We start from the raw sequence: 23,243 nt of genomic DNA on the forward strand, positions 1-23,243 counted from the left end.
TTGTGAATTTTTATTGCTGCGTGAACGGTATGGCTTAGGGATGGCCATCGATCATTAGAAATCATTGATGGTTTATGGCTGATGTCGAATAGTTTTACCATCGATGGTGGAGAACCAGATGGTTTCCCACCATCAATGTCAATCTTAAATGAATAGTTTAGTTTTTGCTTTTTCCCCAAGGGGCCGGAACACGCAGCATAGCTCCGCCCCTGACACCCATGAAGCCCTACCCCCGTAATTTTTCCTTTTAAAAAATCAATGAAGGATGATGCGTTTTGCCTCTGTAGTAAGATGTAAAAATAGCTTCCACTCCGCTACATGATGCATAGGAAGATCTTGCTGCACATCATCGGTCACAGTATTGAGACATTTGTACATGTGTGATGTAAGAAAGTTCCATTTTATAATGTAGATTTGGATTTTGGGGTTATTATCATTTTAATGAAACATTCATACAAGTGAAGAAAAAAAGATTAAGGGGGAAATTTACTAAAGGAAATTTGTAAAAAAATAGGTGTATTTTTTTTCAGAAATACACTTATTTTTGATATTTTCTATCCCGAAAATATGGCAATTCGTAATCGTATTGATGTGCTATCAATCCAAATACGAACTGCCGTATTTTCGGGATAGTAAATGTCAAAAATAAGTGTATTTCTGGATACAAATACACCTATTTTTTACAAATTTCCTTTAGTAAATCCCCCCCTAAATTTCAACAAATTTCAGACAAAGTTTATGTTTTCAAATTTAATCAGCAAGAAGTGTTAAAATTAAAACAAAACCTTTTACAAATTCCCAAAACACAGTGCTGCATTTGTGCCTCCAAAACCAAATGAATTGCTTACAGCTACACGTCTCTTTCCAGGTTTCCACACTTGTGCTATAACAGGGACATAATTAAGGTCAAACTCAGGCTCCGTTCTATCAAGGTTTCGAGTAGGCGGCACTATTCCATAATAACAGGAAAGAACTGCGAAGGCTGCTTCTATAGCGCCAGAAGCGCCAAGCAAATGACCTGTAGCACCTTTAGTTGCAGATACTGCTAGAGAATATGCATGTTCCTTAAATAGCATTTTGATTGCTCTGTTCTCTGCGGCATCCCCAAGAGGAGTGGAGGTTGCATGAGCATTTATGTAGCCCACATCTTCAATCTGGAGTCTGGAATTTCTAATGGCTGCCCTCATGCACCTATTTATACAAGAAAGAAACAGACATCATTTAAGATAACAATCCCCAATATACATCTTTGTGATATTGTGACACATCTGCCTTGTGATTATTTCCTTTTACTCACCCCTACTCCCAAACTCCAATTGTATATGATAAAACAGGCACCATTGTCATCAAAGGTCTGACTTCATAACCAAAGATATATGTATTAGATCTAGCTACACTTCTCATTTAAAAATAGTACTGCAAACCTAGTCGCATTCTATACTGCTATCATCATTAACAATTATACAGTATGTAGCCTGTGGCAAATGCATCTGTCCCTGAATACATTCAATGGGGGAAGGGGGGGGGGGGGGGATTCAGATGTTTAATGGGCATCCGCCACTAGAAGTCACCCATCAGCAGCAATTCAATTCAGTGCCATTTAGGCACTCTACCGGCACTTTCCAGGACTTTGATCAAGTTTTACACAACTAGCCCGGCACTTCTAGGTATGCTCGGCGCAATTTTAAAAAATAATTGAATTGCACCATCCTGATCTCCCGTCACGTTAGGCGAGATTGGGCATGCATAAACAATTGAATTGCACCCAATATGTTCTATAAGCAGGTTACCAAAAACATAGCCTATACATATACATTATTAACACTGCGGAGTATACAGCCAGAATTGTTGAATATAAATCAGTCCTAAACCATATACACAAAGTTCACCCAAAAACATTCCAATATGAATTCTGTATCTTAAATCACAGCAATATTGCCATAAACACATACACTTCAGTTACATGCACAGTACTACAAAACACAACTTTCTATTTACATGAAAGCGATTAACATGGTAACCTACAATTTCTTACATGTATGCATCAGCTCACTTAACAACATTAAAACAAATTGCTTATACTGTACCACCACAACACAATTTGCAGCACATCATTTCTGCTCCACGATATAGAATTACGTAGTAAATACACAAACTACTAAAAAGTCAGATTACCACATTTCATGATTCATGTTTGTAAGTAAAACAACAAAATCAAGTAACTGGCCCAGAGAGTTGGGATTTGGGTGGGTTTGCTCACACTGAAATCTATATTGCAAATAAAGCTAACATTTGGGGGCTACATGTAAAATCAGCCAGTATTTATCCTGCACAGAAAATATTTAAATGTATTTGCTCCCCTTGCATGGCAACATGGTTTGCTCCAAACACAGTGTTATTTGTTTTTTTACTTACATACATACTGTAATTCAGGCCCACTATACAATTAGGGTGGCCAATACCGGGATCGCTCAGGCGCTGCCCGGCTTCTCCCCTACCTGGCAGCACTGCGCAGCCTGACGAGGTCAGATGTCATGCTGTGCAGGCCACACAGCCGCACGGCCCTATCAGATCGCCCGCCCACCCAGCATCCGGCTCCTGGCATTATCAGCACACCCACCCAGCTCCTGGCCATATCTGCTAGTCTACCCACCTAGCAACCCAGCTCACGGCTGTATCTGCACGCCCACCCTGCTCCAGGCCGCACCCGCAAATATAAGTAAATATGCGGGTGCGGCCGGGGCGTTTTTATTTTATCAGGGAAGCCAATCCCGGGATTGAAAAAATGCCCAGAGATTGGCTTCCCTATATACAATCCTATCACACCTCAAACATAGTATTCCTTCTGGCATGCAGACTTTGTAAGGGATGGGAGGAGAATGTGAGCAGGGGCGCCAATAGCTCAGCCAGGCCCTGGTTAAATAAGGGGCATGGCTAATGGCAGGGGGCATGGCCACGCTCCTGAAAAAAAAAAAAACACCTTTGCAGAGGTACCGGTGTCCTAAACCGGCAGACGGCATCGCTCAAGGAAAGTTATAACAGGCTGCTGCTGCCTCTCTTCCCAGCTCAGCACTGTACAGCAGTTGCTGGGCAGGGGACAGAGGATCCAGCAGCGCCAGCCTGTTCTCTCTCTCTCTCTCTCTCTCTCCCTGTGGCCAGCTCTCTGCAAGGAGAGAGGGCGTTGGGTTAGCGGGCCCTGGGACCCTCCATCTGACCTGGGTAAAAAGTACTCCCCACCCCCTCTCGATGCCACTGAATGTGAGGAGCATGCTATTCTCTGTGTCCAGGTATGAGTGAGATGAGCCTGTGCAAAGTGTTCTATCACCATAATTCAAGACTAGGACAACCACAGGTAACCGTATTCAAGCCACAAATATGTGGGACAAACCGCAGACCTTTCTGCAGCTGCATTCAAGAAATAAGTGCACAGTGCAGGCTTTTACATATTGGCCATGGACTTTCACTTAGGCAGAGAACAGTGGCGGATTTCACAATGGGGGCTGCAGCCCATAAGTAAAAATCCCCTTTAAATTTTCAGACTGGTTTGACACCCTAATATGACTCAGTCAGCGTGTTGTGTTGCTTATACAAACACTAAAGATTGTTTAGGAGTGTATAAAATAGTGAATCATTTGGAATTTTATTTATTTTCACACAAATTTGACTTCCTCTAAATAAGAAATTCTTGTAGCACATGAAGTATAGGCGGTTGTTCGTTCACACCAGTGGACAAGGCACAAACCAATGTACTATAACAGATGTGTAAAAAGGTGTCCACTGTCAAAACACATCTTTAAATTCCTAAATAGAATGTGTTGCTATAGGTAATAAAACAATTTCTAGAATGTAACCACTGACCATAATGCAAATCTGTATTTGTTTATTTGTACTCTAAAAAGGGCATACACACAGGGCGATTTTAGGCTATTTTCTAAGCGATCTGACTAGATTGCTTAGAAAGTAAGCACAAATCGCTACATGTGTATGCTCCTGAGCGATGGGGATGCGCTGTCCCGCATGTCGCTACTGCCCGCTAGTTAAGTCAGTGCATGCTGTCAAAATCTAGCCAAATTGCATAGAAATTGACTGCAAATCGCTCTGTGTGTACAGAATGAGCGATAGCCTTTTTTTTTTTTGCTTAAGTAAAATCGCTTAGCACACATTGCTGGATGTGTATATGCTATCCATAGGCAATCTGCCTACCCTCAATAGCTTAGCAAAATTGCTTAGCACACATCTCTACGTGTGTATGCCCTTAAGGATCAGAGTGCAGACTCCGACAGGTTCACCTACTGTAACATCGGACTGAGTAAAGAAAACAACCATGATTTTCAGTAGCAACTCTTCCTTCAATAAAATGAGAGCTGCTAGAGGCTTTCATTATGCTGAAAGCTCTGATTCCTTGTAGATTCTGAGAAATATAGATTTATTCCTAGGTTAAGATTACCATCTTTTCCAAGTATTGGTGCTTTTTGATGACTGCTTTTTTTATTCTACTGCGGTTACCAGTGAGGGCTCTATGAACCACTGAACAGAGCCAATTAAAACAGAAAAAAAAGACAGAAAAAAAAAAATGAATGAAAATCTTGTTTCCATGGAAATGACAGACATTTGTATGCAATGGTTGCCATGCAAGGCCAAACTGTATAATACAGATTTTAGAATGAATACAGAGTACAGGAATCTCAAGTTTAAGCGCTGATTTATGCAATTATTATAATATGCTAAATATTTCCTGTATAATTATAAGGCTGCAGAAGTCAGGGTCTGCAAAGGGCACAGAATTAGCCAGTTTAGAAATCATGAAAATGGGCATCCTTTATATGCTTTCAGAGTTGTATAAAATGGCTACTACAGGATGGAGTATAAGTTGCAGGTAGTAGTAGTAATAATAATAATAATAATAATAATAATAATAATAATAATAATACCCACACACTTCGCGCATAGCTTATACTGTAGGCAGAACTGTATTCTATAAGATGCTAACTGGAGTACGGAATTCTGAATCAATGATTTTTTTGTTACATTCAGACTCCAAAACAGAACCTGTGTCATTATCATCAAGCAAATGTGTTTGTACATATTGTGAGGGTACGAGTTCCTCAATCACTCAGACACCGAGCAGATGAAACCAAAATATGGTTTATTTTTATCACAGCACACACATGTAGATAAAGACAGGAACAAGAGGCAAATGTAGCATATAAATGTTATCGGGTAGCAGTCCAATGGCAGTCCTTGTAGCAGCAGTTCCAAAGCACAAACTATCACTTAATCCACACAGCAGTGATAGCCGAAACCTGTGTAAATCCCCACAACACAGACGCTCCACACCAGAGCTTGGTAGGATGCCCCCTTCCCGGGCAAACGATGTGTTCCACAAGATCCAGTGGCAGAGTATCACCTCTAGCCAGGATTGCGACTAACATACTGAGCTGGCAGGTGTACAAGTCATTTTAAAAACTTCCAAATTCCCACGGTTCACAAACCAAAAGTGGGCTTGCAGTGGATCTTGATTGGTGGATTCAAGAGTCAGGTATCATCCCCTCCCAGCTACTGCTGCTGCCCCCCCCCCCCCCTGCTGGGGTCGGTTCCAGTAAGTCTGGAAGTGACCACAGATATGCAAGGGAGTATCAATACAAGATACAAAACACAGTCTGATTACATTATGTGGTGGTCACCCCCTGTGGACAACCTTCCTGTTGATAGCAGGGGAATTTGATCACCCCCTGCGGTGATTGTCCTTCAGCTATCACCCTCATGTAAACAGCAGGAACAATAATCGGCTGATTACATTATGGGCTGATCACCCCCTGTGGACAACCTTCCTGTTGATAGTAGGGGGATTCGATCACCCCCTGCGGTGCCTGGTTCCACAAAGTCTGCTAGAGCCCAGAGGTTTACAAAGAATGGTAAACCCCCCTGTGGAGATGGTTCCTCTGCTATCTCTTTCCTGTAAATAGCAGAACAATAGCAGGGTAATTGGATCACCCCCTGTGGAGATTGCCAATGGTATCAATGGTATAATGCTTACATGAATAAAGTCCTGGGAAATACAGACATTACATTTCTGGTGGGATTATACAGCCTAATAATATATGATCTGGAACTACACACACATATAGGGGGTATATAGACATACATAGAGACTACAGGGTACAGACTGACTAAAGTGTACATTTTTCACTACAAATAATAAAATATCATAATTACAGACTTACGGTCAGCCTGCTAACCTCACACATATAAGGTATTAAATAAAACTATTCCTTGATATCCACAGAGCATACCATGGCCACAGAGATGGAGGGTGGGTACCAATTACCTAGGCTGGGGTCTGATAGAGGGACCCGGTGGGGGCCCTGGTCTGCCACACCCAGTCCCCCTTCCACCCAAGCAGCGGCAGCACAGCACATGCTGGAGTGTGCTACACTGCAGAGAGGCTGCTGAGCCCAAATTGACCCAGCTGAGAGGCTCCACAGCCCCCCTGCACCACAGCTGCACTAAAACTTTTTTGTACCAAGGGGACCTGGCCATGCCTTCCACAATTAGGCCACTCGCTCAAAAATGAATGTTACCGTGGCAGCGCACCAGCGGCGGAGATCTGGCCTACGCAGCATGACCTATGACTAAGTCACACTGCGCAGGCCACCCACCGAGTGCTCAGACGCTGCCTGGCATTAGACTCTGCATGAGCAGTCAAATTCTGAAATTCCCGGATTGGATACTCCAATTCCAGGATTGAAATCCTCAACATTTTGGGCCCAACTTCTGGGATCCCGCCGATCCTGATCCAGGGATTGGCCACCCTACCTGGAATGAATATTGCGGAAAATGGGTGGAAGATGGAGTTCCCCCAATCGAAGATCGAAGTTACTTCCTGCACCGAGAGTGGCTCCTTGCCGATTTATATAAGCTTAGTCTGACTAAATTTGTACCACAGAACCTTATGAGACCCTTGGAAATGCCCGGCACCAAGCCCAAATTTCAAAGATCTTGATTGAAAAACCATGATAGAGACCAGCGGCCATGGAAGAAGAGACTGCCCGTGACAGCCCCCACCCTCGAAAGCTGGAGACCATGGTAACAGTCCAGAGTCAAACCCAGAATGGTCGCCAATTGTCCAGGTTGGCTGCTTGTAGCCACCATGAGAGGGATGTGTAAATCTTCTGAGTAAGGATCATGGTCTGAGATTTGATTCTGATGGGTAGACCTTTCCATCTGGAAAGCATTAGGCATTGCAGAGGCCTGGCATAAAACTGGGTGTATTCCACCATGTCAGAGGTAGATACCATGGAGCCCAGATTAAAACCCTTTGACAGTAGAGCAGATTGAAGGATGTGCAATTTCAGTTGCCCAGGTAAGAAAGCATTCAAATTCCTTTCCCCAGATATGATCCGCCATCACCACCATGAACTTGTTGAATACCTGGGAGCTGTAGACAGTCTTAAGGGTATGACTTGAAATTGGAAATGCTTCTGCAGTACAGCAAAAATGAGATATTGTGGATGACAGGGTGCTATAGGTACCCATCCTGTTTATCTGAGGAGACCATATATTCCCCAGGCCACATTGCCAGGACAATGGAGCCTAGAGTTTTCATGCTGAACTTGGGTAACAAAGTATTTGTTCAGCAACTTTAAATTCTGAATAAAAAAAGGACCCATTTGGTGTCTGAACCAAAAAGAGTGTAGAATAGTACCCATTTCTGTTGAGACAGTGGGACAGGGATGACAGCCTTCACTGTCTATGCTTTTCCAGGGTCTGTTGGTGGAGTGGTAGAGAAGAATTGTCTTGGAGGACACTTCAGGAAAGAGAAAGCGTACCCGTAACAGGTTTGATTTTTGAGTTGGAAGGACCATTAGGGCTATTTTTGGATGTTTTTCAGTGTTTGGTAGCAAACTATTATCTTTATAACCAGCCAATTAGTTGGCTGGTTGGAGAGATATCATTCTGGTGTATGGCCAGCTTAACCAGTGACACCTCTAAAATTTTATAAGCTGCCTGAAAGAGGCTAGAGCAGTGTTTTTCAACCACAGTACCGTGGCACACTAGTGTGCCTTGAGTTGTTCTCAAGTGTGCCCCCAGATCTAGAGATGTCCAAACCAGTTTACAGCCACCACCAGTTCAACTGTTATTTACTGCTCTCTTCGTTTCATGTAAAGTGCCACTGTATTTTATTTTTGTTACCTGTGGGGACCATTGTGATTGTTTTTTATATGGGGGCCATTAGGTTTGTTTTTTTCTCATGGGGGACAATGTTTTTTGCCCTTTGGGGATCTTATGGTGTGCCTTGTCAATTTTAAAATCTTATTTAGTGTGCCGCAAGGTAAAAAAGGTTGAAAATCACTGGGCTAGAGGAAAGTCTTGATGTATAAGAAAATTAGTTTCAGCCAAAAAAATAAACTCCTGTAATAGGTAATGGGAGCAAATAATTAGTGTGGACGAGAGAGAGAGACCTTGTGCAGAGTGTATGGATCCAGTTGGGAAACATGTAGAAAAAGGAGAAGAGATGTATGCTGCTTTCCCACTGCAGACCCGTTTTAAGTATTGGTATTTTTAAACGGTATTTAAAACTGTATTAGAATTCCCACTGCAGCAGATTACCGTTTTAAATACCATTTAAGTGCTATTCCCATCGCAGTGAACTGTTTAAAAAAGAGTGCCTGTCTTTCATAAACGTGTAGGAGTCTGCTTTTAAAACGGGTTGAAATACCGGTTAACTTTAACCGGTATTTCAACTCTGGCGCTTTCCCACTGCAGCCTTAAACGGTAAATTGTGGGGAAAAAATGGCAATATAACGTTTAAGAGCTGCAGTGGGAAAGGGGCAGTATTTAGGTGTTGTATTGTTTATGAATTATATGTTAAGTAAAAGTATATTATTTTGGAATTAGTAATGTACAGTATGTATCCATGTATAGATGCACATTACATTATCAGGGGGAACTTACATAAAAGTTTCCCCAGCTGTGGTATGGCACCAGCGGCTGTTGGAGCCCGATGCTGGTTAAAAAAAATAGGGGGGATCCCTATTTTTTTTTGTCCTCTGGATTTTTGTAAACAGGACCAGGCCAAGAGCCCAGTGTTAGTTTCTTTAAAACAGGGGGACCAGATTTAATTTTCCCCAGTATTCGAGAAACCTGGACCGAAGCAAAGAGCAGAGGGATGATATTACTTGGGCAGGGGGACCCCATGCTGACTGATCCTTACAGGATCTGACTGATCCTTGCAGGTTTCAACCAAAAACGCAAATTGTCCATTCCTATTTTTGGCTACGAATTCAGCAGTTCGAATGTAAGCGAGAACACCACCATAGAAACCTTGGCCATATACGGCCAAGTTCAAACGATGGTGTATTCATTCATACCCCAGAATTCGACTGAAGTTGCCGAATTCTGCTGATTCGAAATTAGCTGATGCTAATTTTACAGCCATATTTTAAATCGAATGGGTAGAAATACGTGCATTCATACCCATTCAATCTTAGTAAATTTAACCCAGTGTGTGCATTGAGTGTGCCTAGTTAAAACTGTAACTTTTTAGTGCCAAGACTCCAGCTCATCCAAAACCCAGTGTTCTCTATTGATCTACATGGATAAAAGAAATACAATTCCCTGGAATTCTGCTTGTAATAAACTCAAAGACCTGAAATGATTATTCATATAAACTATTTGCTACACAAAGCAATTTTAGTCATTACTGTCCATTCTAAATAAAAAAGAAGGTACTTGTATAATAGCACAGCGCCCGGCTACGCTACGTTTTCAGTGTAGGCTAAGCTACGCTGTCAGCGTAGCCCAACGGCTGCCTAATGTAGTTAGCATAGTGACTCCACGCCAGCCCGGCTCTGTCCCCGGTGTCCATGGCTCTGTCCCCGGCAAGCCTAGTGAGCGTCTCACACAGTGCCGGCAACCGCCAAATCCCCTGTGCTGGCGGACGCCGGCAGAGAGGGGATCATGCCGGCGGAGAGGGGCTCCATCTGTCTGACGCAGATGTGTCACAGACACTCCTGCGTCTCAGTAATTATTGTGGCAGGGTACGGCAACATTGGCTGTGTTCACATCAGGGAGATGGGGTTAGGGGGTTCGGTAGCACGTGCGTCTCGTGCACAAAGGGGGTATGTGGGTGCAAGAGCATCTTATGCACAATAAAGGAGGCATTTGCCAGTGCTCCATGTTACATGCTGGCAAATGCCTCCTTTTCAAACCCCCACTATCCACGCCAGTCCGAAGCATGGTGAGCACAGCGAGCCCCGCGTTACGCTTCCCCACTGACCTGTTCATAACTCTACTATCCACGTTGGCGTGGAATTGATTTTCTAAAGTGTGGTGAGCCCCACGAGGGGACGCGGAATACATGTAAAGTAATCCACATCTTCTCGCGGGGCTCGCCACACTTTATAAAATCAACTCCATGCCGATGTGGATAGTGGTGGTATGAACAGGTCGGGGGGACACGTACCACGTCCCCTTGCGGGGCTCGCCACACCATTGGGGGTGTTTCAGGAACTGCGTAACGCTGACTGACTGACACTACGCTGAATCTGACAGGAACGCTGACTACGCTGGCCGTGGAAACTCTATGCTACTTCTGACAGGGATGCTGACTACGCTAAGCGGCTGCGGGAACACTACGCTACTTCTGATTGACTACACTAACTACGCTGGCCGCGCGAACACTACGCTGATACTGACAGAGATGCTATGCTAACTATGTAATGGGTGCCGTGCTATTACACAAGTACCAAAAAGAAAATTGAATCCTGCTGTCTAGTAACAAATAATCCTGAGAGGAGTGAATGTATGGAAGGGCCCGTGTGCAGCTAGCCTCCTAACAACTTCTTCAAAACCTCCATCTTGTTGCAATGTTTTTAGAAAGCTACAACAAAGGTTACATGGCAGCGGCACACAGTAGGGCCTGTCCTGGTTGTGGAGTCAGTGGCATGGTACAGTGGTGGATTCCGAGGGGGGGGGGGGGGGGCTTTCCAATAAAAGCTGGACCGGTTTATCCATAGTATAATGTGGGACCCGCTAATTCCGCACCCGACCCGGTTCCAAAGGCAGCCAATTCCCCCCCCCTCCCGCATCACAGATGCTCATGGTCGATCTCATACAAACACAAATCTCTGGGCCTTCAATCTGATACCAGGCTGGACCATATCAGCCAATTGTTTCAGGAGATATTGCGGGTAAGCCCATTTTTTTTTTCTGAAACGTAATTTCATGGCTGTTAATGTTTTTTGAGGGCAGATTTCTCTGGAATCAAATGGGCCAGTTTCACGGAACCAAAATCATTCGAAGCACACTCAAAACGTCTTCAATAGGATACTGGTCTCACGTAAAATGGGTCAGTTGGTTCCAAAGATATAGCCAGTTAAGTGGTCGTCACTTCTGCCCGGCGGCGGCTGTCCCCCAGTTACCGGGAGCATGTATTCCCCCTTGGCAATGAGCATGTAATCCCACATGGCAACAAGCATGGAACCCCTGGCAATGAGCATGTAGGTAAGCAGCATTTATGCAGCATAATTTTTAATATGCATTATGGTGTTTGGCATATGTAATGGACATTATGGTGTTATTGGCGCACAATGTCCCTGTTTATGAAGCATATTGTGAATTTTGGCACAATTCTTGTAGCATTATGTGAATTTGGCTCAACCCGTGTGGCATTATTTGAATTTTGGCTCAATCTGTGTGGCATTACTAGAATTTTGGCTCAATCCATGTGGCATGTGTAAGTGGCAAGTATAATGAGGTCTAGTATTTTGTTGCATTATGTGTAGAAGTGGTATATGGTGAGGTACACTACATTCAAGGACACACCCCTTTTGAGTGGCCCCATCCCTTTTCCCAGAGCGCGCCTACGCACAACTACATCCTTCACTTTTGACGCCAAGGTGGGCCTGTGTACTTTAAATGCCTATTTTTAATCCCATTCCTGCCCTCTCTCTGCTCTCCTCCTCTTTCTCACCGCTCTCTTAGCATGTACAATGGCACCACTAACACTCCCCCCACCCCACCCAAACCCTCTCCTATCATGGTGCCCCCCTTGTCATTTTATCCTGGATCCGCCTCTGGCTTGGTACTTCCTTGGCCCATGTGTCCTGCAGACCTAGCACTGATTAAAGTTATGCCACAGCTAAATTAAGAGTTCAACATTTTAGAATAACGTGTTAATTTTTTACCTTCACATTAGTCAGTTTCTAATGAAACTAGATGCACGGGCAAAAATAGATGTTTTGGTAGGAATAAAGTAAAACAAAAATGAATCAGATGCTTACTCACCTCAGCTGTTTACTCTTTTCTCTTAACCTTTACAAACGGAGATTGAAATAGCTGACAATTTAAGCTTAACAAAGACTAAGTATGCTTGAAAGTTTGACATTTACCTGAATGCTCCATCACCTTCTGGACTTGGCGCGGTTATATGACAACCATCCCCTGACAATCCGTAGCCCAAGACTTCAGCATAGATTTTAGCATTTCTTGCCAGTGCATGCTCGTATTCTTCTAATAGTAACACAGCTGCTCCCTCTCCCATAACAAAACCTTCTCGATCAGGATGGAATGGCCGACATGCCTTCTTAGGATCTGCATTATAGCTTGTACTAAGTGCTCTAGCTCTTGCAAACCCGGCAAGTGATAATGGGCTGATGCATGCCTCTGTTCCACCTGCCACCATTACATCAGCATCCCCATGAGTGATAAATCTAAATGAGTCTCCAATAGCATGGGCTCCAGTTGTGCAGGCTGTTGAAACCGCATGATTTGGTCCTTTGAGTTTGTATTTGATACTGATATGTCCTGCTGCCATATTGATAAGGATCCTTGGAACAAAAAAGGGACTGACTTTGTTATAGCCTTTTGTTTGGAAGAGGAGAGCAGTCTCTGTAACATCTCCAAGAGGAACCATTCCCATGCCTATTGCCACACCTGTGGATTCTTGATCTTCTTGAGTCTCCGGCATCCAGTTGGAATCAACAAATGCTTGTTCTGCAGCAGCTAAAGCCAAAATAGTGGCAGATGACATTGCTTTAACATCTGACTTTGAAACATATAGTTCTTCATTGAACTCTCCTTCTCCATGTCCTCTTGGTACACGAGCAGCTACCCTGCAAGGGATATTTTGGTATTCATCACTTTCTAGAGCAACTATTCCACTTTTTCCTTTTAGGAGACGATTCCATGCCAACTGGGTGCCAACACCTAACGGTGACACTATGCCAATACCAGTCACAACAACTCGTCGTTGAGTTGCATTAGTATTCAAACCTCTTCTTTCAAGATAAAATCTTTTAATATGTTTTAGTAATAAATGGTGGAGTTGACGAGACATTATTACCCCTCTCACTTGGAAAGTCATGAGTGTCTGGAAAGGGAGAAAACACCAGATGATACAAATTACACAACCGGTAGTCTGAATAATCTATCCATACTTTACATCTTATAAATGAGAAAATCTGTTTATTTGTTGGACTGAGAAACAGCTGAACCAAGTTAAGTACGGTTTTCACCATTGTTTAGGTACGTTTTTCCAGGCAGCTTGTATGCCCAGTATCATCACAATCGGTCATCAGGGAGCAGTGGTCAGTAACTATATATGATAAGACAGAAAGTGCACAAACAATTTAATACTGAGTGACAGGAAGCTGGCATCTCTGGATGGAAACCTGCTATTTTGTAGGTGAGGTTGAAAAAAAAAGTGCCCAGGGATTTTTGGGGAGAGTCTCTGCCATCAGCGCTGGCCACGTCCAGCCTGACTAAGTTGCAAATTAGTGGCAGCCTCAGATCTGCTCAGACGTCTATGTGTCGGGATTTGCGTATGGCTCTGCGAGTGTATAGCAATCTACGATGCATTAGCAAATTTGTACGGGGCGTTTTTTCTGTCTGGGCAACGACTTTCTACTCACAGTCAACGCAGATTAGCGATACTTGGTAAAATAGGCTTTAAGACAGTTCATCTAAAACCAATTTCTCAGAAGTTGTTTCCTATAGTTATCACAAATCATTTGATTCCTATTGACGTGTGACAGTATTTCAATCATCCATGGTAGCACCTTACTTGTTTTCTTTTGCTACTGTGACCTTTAATATCAAATATGTTGCAGCATTGAGTCTTAATGTACTTCTTACCCAGTTGACACTCTCTTTACTACCTCTATTCACTGATAAACTGTACATATTAAGCAATATGCCCTCTGTGTCACTATTCCAGGCAAGGATTCCCCAGATACAGCAATCCTGAGAATCGCTGCCTGTGACATCTTAACGATAACCTCAGGGCATGCAATAAAACAACATGGTTACTGCCACCAGACAGAGTATTGGGTTTAGGGCCACACCCTGGGCAAGCTCTAACCTTTATCCACACCAAGTTATTAATACAAAAATTAAATGGTAACATGCCTCTTGGGTTGGAAAACATCAGACACCAGAACGATGATTGAGATTTTTTAATCTACGTTAAGGCTTCAAAACTTCTCGCTAAAGAAAAGTTACAAGAATATAATAGTTAGAAATTTACATTTTTTTTTAGAAAATAAAACCCATCAATCCGATTACATGTAGCATGGAACGGTGAGGCGAAGTTGAAGCCACTTCAGATAATGGATGTCATCATAGAGACGAAGGAGCAACCCATGTCTCACTTCAAAGACAATGTTTCCATCCATGGTAACTCCCCATTCAGGGATCTTTTTCCCCTCTCCAGGTCAGAATAAAGTGTTTGTGGCTGATGGCAACACAGGATTTTCTGGTCAAATGAACAGAGGTTATTTAATTTCTTATCTCATTCTGTTTTAGGATTGTTCAGCCTTATGATTATCCTGCTGGGACAGTTTTACAGTTAGCTGACAGGAGACATTTACCACCAATTTTTGAAAAAGTTTAGCTACCAGCCGTGATCCTGCAAAAATTGAATAGCCTCTGTCAAGTCTTGTTGTAACCTCTCTGCAGACTCCGCTTTGAACAAAAGATCGTCCAAATAAGGAATAACCACTATTCTTTTTAATCGTTGAACTGCCGCCATTATTGGCATTATTTTTGTAAATACCCTCGGAGCTGTTGCCAGCCCGAAAGGTAACGCCTGAAACTGGAGGTGTAAGTCCCCTATTGCAAAACGCAGTAAAGACTGATTTTGCGCAAATAGGTATGTGTAAATATGCATCCTGAATATCCATGGATGCCAGAAACTCTCCTTGGTCCAGGCTCAACAGAACCGACCTCAAAGATTCCATTTTGAAATGATCCACCCATAAGTGGAGATTTAAAGATTTTAGATTTAGAATTGGTCTGAATGACCCTTCTGGTTTGGGCACTAGGAAAAGAACGAAGTAGAACCCCTTCTTTTTCTCCCCCTGAGGTACTGGAACTACCACGCCCTTCTCTTGAAGAGACTGCGCCGCTCCCACAAGGGCCCTTCTGAGGCGTGTCTCTCTGGGCAATGGTGTAGGTAAGAACCTGCTTGGCTGAATCCCTTTCAGGTTTATCCTGTAACTGTGAGACACCACATCCAGGACCCAAGGATCCTGATCTAATAATGCCCAGGTGTCTTGGTACTCCAAGAGGCGACCCCCCACTCTGAGGACAGATAGGGAAGTCTCCTGGATGTCATGCTGAGGGTTTCTCATCAGTCTTGGCACCCTGTTTCTTATTGAGGGCACCAAAACGGGATCCTTTCCCAACCTGAAACTTTACTCTGCTGCACTGCCCCTTAAAGGATGCACCTCCTCTGGAGGAGGGAGGAAAGGACGACCGAAAGGCAGAGAACCTAGAATTCTGTTTTGCGGCAGGTGTGGGCAGAAAGGTACTTTTCCCACCTGTAGCCTGTTTAATAATGGATTCCCATTCCGATCCAAATAATAAATCACCCTTAAAGGCCAAAGCCTCTAAAGACTTTTTGGACTCATTGTCCTCATCTCAGGCCTTGAGCCACAAAACTCTCATTGCATTAACAGAGACAGCTGACACTCTGGATACCATTTTTTGAGAGCCTCCTCTCCAGCCTCCAAATTATACTCTGCTGCCGCTTTCATTTTTTCAGCCAGAACCAAGGCCTCTGAATCTGTTTGCAGCAACACACACATGGAATTTGCCCACACCATCATAGCCTGGGACACCCATGCAGAAGCAATAATAGGTCTAAGGGTAAAAACCACACCCTCAAAAACTGCTTTGAGACTACCTTCTAATTTCTTCTCCACCGGATCCTTGCACAGGCAGCACAGTAGCCTTTGACAATCTAGCAACTGGTGCTCAGATCTACCAAGGGAACCTTTTCCCACAGATTAACATGCTCTTCTGGCATAGGATATAGGTTCAAAAACCTTTTTGGCATCTGGAGTCTCTTATCGGGGGTTTTCCAAGCCCCACAGGTCTTCAACCTGTGGCCCTCCAGATGTTGTGGAACTACATGTCCCAGCATGCCCTGAGGTTTTTTGGCATGCTCTTAAAGGAAAAAATGTGGCAATGCATGTTGGAACATGTATCTTCACAACATCTGGAGGGCCACAGGTTGAAGACGCATGTCTTAAACCTTCATCTGAAGAAAAGGTAACAGCCTCTCTACGCTGTCTTTTAAAAAAAAAAACCTTTGCTGGGGTCTTACTGTCATCAGAAACATTTAAAGCCTGTTTAACAGCTATTATCAAATCTTCTACACCAGGGACAGAATTATCCAATTCCTCCCCCTGCTCCCAGGGCATTTCAGACCTGCACTCTACCTCCTCCTCTAAATCATCCAAAACAGGAGAAGAAACAGAATGTCTCGATGTAACATCAGGATCCTTAGCAAACTTATACATAAGTGCATTAAACTTGCGAATACCCTGAGCCGTGTCCTGCATCACCTACAGAAAAGCTGGATCCCCTTGAGTTAAGGGAAAGGAGCCAGAAGATTGCCGAGAGGATGACCCTGGTCTAGGAGACTTCATTCATCCCTCTGCCTGTACCAAAGTGGTAACTGACCTGCCCAGGGCCACAGTCCACGCTGGTTCTGGCTGTTCCACCCTCCCCTGGGGACAGCAGCACAAAGAGGGCAAATATCCCCTTGAGTCATCTGTTCAGGGGTTAATTGCAAATCATATACTCTGCATGTACTCAATCTGGAATGAGCTCCCTCCCCCCCAACTGCAGAATGCCCTTCTGTCATGTTCAGAACACACAGTGCAAAATGTCAGGCGTATAGTACAAAGTCAATATATGCCAGAGTACTTATCTGTCTGCAGCTTGAAGACCCTTATCTGGTCAGCGGGGATGGCGATGCCCAGGAGAAATGCAATACTCTGCAGGATTCCCTTCAGCTCCGCAGTCAGCGTTTCCAAAGGCGCCAAAAAACAGAGTAACAGGAAGAGACCAACTTGTCCCTGCTACAGAGTCCCTTGGACTTGCCCGCAGGCTCCTGTGACAAGCTGCTTTCTCTGCAGAGATTCAGCTTGTAAACCCTGTATAAAATGGCGGATGCCATCACGGAGCACCCATCCCCCATGACCCCCCCCCCCTGTGGGGAGCCGGTTCATGGCTACCCTAGGGCCCAGGCAGCCTCCTATATGGAGGCTGATAAGCGCTGCACAGAGACCAGACAGCATCTCTCTCTGTGCACAGGGCACTGACAGGATACGTGTTTCCTACCTAAGTGTAAAATTAACAAAATAACAAAAACCTAGCTACCTTCTTTTGGCTGCTTTTGCAGCCCAGCTTCAGCAAAGCACCCACTCCGGTGGGCACCTAATACGAACTGAGGATTCTGGGATGCAGAAGGGAGGAGCCCACTTCTCAAAGCTTTAGCATAGGTGCCTGGCTCCTTCGGACCCTCCTACATCCCAATGTGAAGCAGTTATACAGGATAATTGAAAGAGAAAACTGGTAGAAGAAATAGAAAGAAAAAATAAAAGGGAAAGTAGGAAAAGATAAGGGAATAGAGAAAGACTTTTTTTTAAAACACACTATTGATTGAGAGCTGATCTAAAAATCAATCCAAATTGCAGCTGCTTCATAAGGGTATATTCTACCCTTTCAAATAGAAAAACAGAAAAAGACAGTGAAACAGCGCTTCTTGGATTGAGAGGAAATTACACCTTTGAATTAAATTGCACTATAATTATATTGGCCAATACATACAAATGAAATCACAATAAAAATATAAAAATAAAAAAAATACTAAAAATCCCCATTAAAACAGTTGTCCCAAGAGATTGCAGGTTCATTAGTAGTAAATAGCTCCTCTATTATATAGGATCTAATATCATCAGAGCCATCCTGCTAGTTAATAAAATGGTTTAATTGATGATGTTTAGTTAATCCTCCCTTTAGTATGCCAAACTGGTCATGCTTAACTGTGCTGTTAATAGATAGCAAAAGAAAGTCTCTAATTATAAATATCAGTGGTTAGTATAAATGCTTGAATGACGTAACAAGTGAAAGGTGCATATACACAGAAAGATTTAGCAAACGATCCAATCTTGTTAATGATTTCCTCAGAACTGGACAAAGGATTTGGTGTCAAACAGTGAACAATTGTACAAACAATTACACATGAACGATTGATCTTTAACGATAGTGGATGGGAGTTGGAGACAGTCTTTACCAAATCGTTCATTGTGCACATAAAACGATTGGTCTATGGTTTTTCTACATGCATTAAAGACCCTAGACCTCCATAATCGACCGGCGGGTATATGCATCTGCATCAATATTGTTCATACCCATGGAACGATTTGAACAATTGGTGGTTTTGATCATTCAGGAACGCCCAAATCTATCTACGTGAATGCACCTTAATAACTCACAGAACTCCTCAGAGGCAGCCGCTGAGTTGTGGCAGTATTTTAATCATCCATGGTAGCACCATGTATGATTGAGAAAATGCGTAAAAGGGTTGACTATACTTTGGATGTTTGGTGTATTCTGGCCACATATAGTTAGAAGATCCTTAAAAAGCACCTGGGACATTCTCCAGGACACGCATAGGGACACGGAGCCTTGATTTTCTGTGGAGAACGGAGTTTTGTAAGGGATTAAGGATCAGTACTAATGAACCTGCAATCCCTTGAGGCAACTAATTTAATATGGATTTTTTTGTTGTGATTTAATTTGTATGTATTGGCCAATATAATTCTAATGCAATTTAATTAATTTAATCTTGTCATTTGTAATCCAAGAAACACTGTTATTTTTTTTGGGCATTCCAAAACAGGATCAATATAATGAAAAAATACTTCATTTGTATATATTCAGGTAATACCGTATAAATCCTGAGACGAGGTGGATGCAGTGTATTGGTGGTCGTGCATTTTGATTTTATGTAAAGGCTGCTACAAAGTCCTGGTGTACAGTCAGGTGTATGAATGTGTAATGCTACGGGCTGACCCCTAGCTCCTCCCTCACTAGCGTTCCCGGTGCCTGTGCTATGATGACAGGCGCCGGGACTGGTGCATGTGCAGTATGAACCTCTGCTTCGGCAATAGCCCATAGAAGGGAATCATGGTCACGACGTCTGTATAATACAGATGACAGGCTCCAGCGCTTGTGCCGTACCGATGTAGGTACTGCGCATGCACAATCGGGGAATTTGCTCAGCAGCCCGCAGAAAGACATCCCGGAGGGAGGGAACACCTCCCAATGGGACTGCCTTGGTGATTGGCAGATCGGACTTCCAATAGGAAGTCACTGCCAGTCACAGTGAAGCCAGTTAATTCTCACACACTGCATCTGGCTTCACTACAGTGAAGACCCAATAGGAGTCTCTATTCTGCATTGCTTCTATACCTCAAATAAATATTGAATTTCCAGTCATTTGCTCATACATCTTTGCTGCAGTTACACCAAGCAGCACCTCTTGGCACGCCATGTTGTGCGTGACTCTTTTAGTGTTGGGAGTTCTTTTGCTGAATATGTCTTAACTGCAATGCTACTAATGAGGCCTATACACATAGCGAGTGTGATTGCAAAGGGTGCAATGTGCTGTTACCGCAACATTTCAACACTGGCACCCAAACTTGAACCCTTCATAGGCTGAAATCAGCCCAACTTTACATAAAATTGGTCAGAGCCCTGTGTGTGGCACCATAAAGTATGGCCGCTGCCGCAATGAATCACAGCAGCGAGATAATCACAGATAAAAGGATTGATCCTCTGGACTGTTAGTGTACCTTGAGAACTAAGATTGCAAATTTCTGCCATAGAGCAATGGAAGTTATGCAGTCCATACATTCTGCATTGTCCCAATGATGGTCTTAAAAAAACAAAATAATTGATATCTTGACAAAATCCAGCATGTTGGAGAATCTTTAAAATTGATGATCTGATTTGGCAAATTGTATTTTGCCAATTGGACTTTGCCAATCGGCGAATTGGAATGGCCATAAGAGATTTGCTGATTGGTGTAAGAGCAGCATTAGGTGAGGGATGGCCTTCAGTGGGTTAACCATTAAGACTTAACTTTGATGGTATAAAACCATCAGCATTGGGAATCACTGATAGTTTCATCTGTGGCCTGTCATCACTGATCTTTTATTCACTGGGCTATGCACCAATCAGAGCTGGGGCCAGGGCTTTGTGTATGTGTCAGGGGCAATGACGGGGCAAGATCTGTACCATCACCAGTTAACCATCAATGGTCAATGGCCAATCCTACATTAGGCGATAGCTGAGCCCATAGGACACAGGCCACAGGTGTTCAGGCTAGATAGATAGACTAGAAGCAAACCAGTGACTATAAAATGGGCAGCAGTGTATGCAATATACTGTAGGTAATGTGTGCAGCATGGGTACATGATGGGCTTCGGTGCGTGGGTACATACTTCAGGTTGAGCTGCTGTGCGGGGGTACATACTGAGTAATGGGTTTCGCTGCATGGGTACATACTGCGTGTTGTGATGGGCTGCGCTGCGTGGGTACATACTTCGTGGTGGGCTGCTGGGAGGGGGTACATACTGAGTGATGGGCTGCGCTGCGTGGGTACATACTGCGTGATGGGATGCGATGGTACATACTGAGTGATGGGCTGAGCTGCGTGGGTACGCACTGCGTGATGGGCTGAGCTGCGTGGGTACGCACTGCGTGATGGGCTGAGCTGCGTGGGTACGCACTGCGTGATGGGCTGAGCTGCGTGGGTACGCACTGCGTGATGGGCTGAGCTGCGTGGGTACGCACTGCGTGATGGGCTGCATTGCGTCGGTACACACTGCGTGATGGGCTGCATTGCGTCGGTACACACTGCGTGATGGGCTGCGCTGCGTCGGTACATACTGCGTGATGGGCTGCGCTGCGTCGGTACATACTGCGTGATGGGCTGCGCTGCGTCAGTACATACTGCGTGATGGGCTGCGCTGCGTCAGTACATACTGCGTGATGGGCTGCGCTGCGTCAGTACATACTGCGTGATGGGCTGCATTGCGTCAGTACATACTGCGTGATGGGCTGCATTGCGTCAGTATATACTGCGTGATGGGCTGCATTGCGTCAGTACATACTGCGTGATGGGCTGCATTGCGTCAGTACATACTGCGTGATGGGCTGCATTGCGTCAGTACATACTGCGTGATGGGCTGCATTGCATCAGTACATACTGCGTGATGGGCTGCATTGCATCAGTACATACTGCGTGATGGGCTGCATTGCGTCGGTATATACTGCGTGATGGGCTGCATTGCGTCGGTACATACTGCGTGATGGGCTGCATTGCGTCGGTACATACTGCGCGATGGGCTGTGCTGCGTGGGTACATACTGCGCGATGGGCTGCGCTGCGTGGGTACATGCTGAGCGATGGGCTGCGCTGCATGGGAACATACTGCGCGATGGGCTGAGCTGCATGGGTATATACTGCGCTGCGCGATGGGCTGCGGTACATACTGCGTGAAGGGCTATGGTGCATAGGGTACATACTGCGTGATGGGCTGCTGTCCATGGGTACATACTGCGTGATGGTCTGCGGTGTTGCACTGCCCAATCCAGCACCCTGTCCCTGCACCTGTTCCCTCTGACCCAGTCAGCAAAAGTAACTCACCTGACAGAACCCCACAAAGTGTAAGCAGTGCAGGGAAGAGCTGCGGGGTCACAGCTACAGCGCTAGTCTGCGCTCAGTCACGGCGTGTGGCAGGCAGCCCGGGGAGATAGGTCACTCACTGTGCGGTGGGTGTGTTCCGGCGGCGGGTGTGAGGGGGAGAGGGTGTACACTGACTGCTGCTCCTCACATCCGGCCCTGCGCCGTGTGCCTGCCCCGCTTCCCGGTACCATAGGCTTCCCTGCTTGTCTGGCCTGCTGCTACTAGTCATGGCGGCTGCTGCCCACGATTCCTCCTCTACCTCCGCCATCACCGAGCTCTGCCAGAACGGGCGCCAGGTCTTTATGGACGCTTCCCAGCTGCTGCTTACCTACGCCGACAATATATTGAGGTGAGGCGGCTGCTGCACTGTCTGTGACGTTCACACACCGCCACATGTGTTCCGGCAGCGTGACTCTGACACGTTACATCACTGTTCTTCTAAGTGACTATAGTAATAACGGCGGAGAAGGCAGCGGCGGCAGGTCCGGTGGCAATGACCGGATAGTAACTAGCAGCCAGTAGCGGAAGCTGCCTGCCCCGGCACTGACTGCGCGTCTGTGGCTCCACCATGTACTACTGTATACTAGTACGCCGGCTACTACTTCCTTCTAGCAGTGACAGCTTCGTGTCTCTGTAAATCAGCAGTCTCCAGTGGGCCATATTAAAAAAAAAAAAATGTCACACATTCCATGTCTCACACCTGTGCCCCCTCTCCCCCCTTCCCTATCACATATCTGTGCCTGACTCATACCTTCTACGTCTCACACCTGTGCTTCGCTCATAATACCTTCTACATCTCATACCTGCTCCCGCCTTCCATCCCACACCTGCGCCTCACTCCCCCCTTCCACGTCTCCCACATTCGCCTTGCCCCCCTTCCATGTATCTCACTTGCGCCTCGCTTCCCCCTTCCAATACTCCCACCTACGCCTCGCTCCCCCCTTCCATGTATCCCACCTGCGCCTTGCTCCTCCTTCCATGTATCCCACCTGCACCTTGCTCCCCCCTTCCATGTCTGCCACCTGCGCCTCGCTCCCCCCTCCCATGTATCCCACCTGCGCCTTGCTCCCCCCTTCCATGTCTGCCACCATCTGTGCCTGACTCCGGCAAGGCTCCGGAACGCGGCGGGCAGTGGCGAATGTGCAGCGAATCCTAAACAGGATTCGCTGCACATCGTCAAAATTCTCATTGAATAC

General features: G+C 45.0%; 2 protein-coding genes across 4 annotated transcripts in view; one reads left to right on the forward strand and one right to left on the reverse strand.

The window, feature by feature from the left end:
- Nucleotides 1-697: 697 nt before the first annotated feature.
- On the reverse strand, nucleotides 698-22,655 carry OXSM (3-oxoacyl-ACP synthase, mitochondrial). Of its 3 annotated transcripts, none has more exons than XM_083188734.1 (3): nucleotides 22,376-22,655; nucleotides 12,393-13,372; nucleotides 698-1,191 (listed from the first exon to the last, which is right to left on the reverse strand). In XM_083188734.1, the coding sequence occupies exons 2-3, from the start codon at nucleotides 13,364-13,366 to the stop codon at nucleotides 789-791; spliced, it is 1,377 nt and encodes a 458-aa protein (XP_083044860.1). In that variant the 5' UTR covers nucleotides 13,367-13,372; nucleotides 22,376-22,655; the 3' UTR covers nucleotides 698-788. The 3 variants fall into 3 exon arrangements, with proteins under 3 accessions (XP_083044860.1, XP_083044859.1, XP_083044858.1); XM_083188733.1 differs by having other exon boundaries at nucleotides 22,183-22,655; XM_083188732.1 differs by having other exon boundaries at nucleotides 699-1,191; nucleotides 22,009-22,650.
- NGLY1 (N-glycanase 1) overlaps nucleotides 22,102-23,243 on the forward strand; it is a 64,322-nt gene continuing 63,180 nt past the window's right edge. The window contains exon 1 of the mRNA XM_083188718.1: nucleotides 22,102-22,396. Coding sequence (XP_083044844.1) covers nucleotides 22,275-22,396 — 122 coding nt within the window. The 5' untranslated portion in view covers nucleotides 22,102-22,274. The remainder of the gene's footprint in view (nucleotides 22,397-23,243) is intronic.

The sequence above is a fragment of the Crinia signifera genome, chromosome 5, assembly GCF_055691185.1.
Source record: "Crinia signifera chromosome 5, ASM5569118v1, whole genome shotgun sequence".
Lineage (NCBI taxonomy): Eukaryota > Metazoa > Chordata > Amphibia > Anura > Myobatrachidae > Crinia > Crinia signifera.

What these genes read in the sequence shown, in the direction of transcription:
- OXSM (XM_083188734.1), bottom strand. Translation starts at nt 13,366, where the DNA reads ATGACTTTCCAAGTGAGAGGGGTAATAATGTCTCGTCAACTCCACCAT. An exon ending in GAAGGTGATGGAGCATTCAG is followed by an intron (nt 1,192 to 12,392) that starts GTAAATGTCAAA and finishes TTGTATAAATAG; the next exon opens with GTGCATGAGGGCAGCCATTA.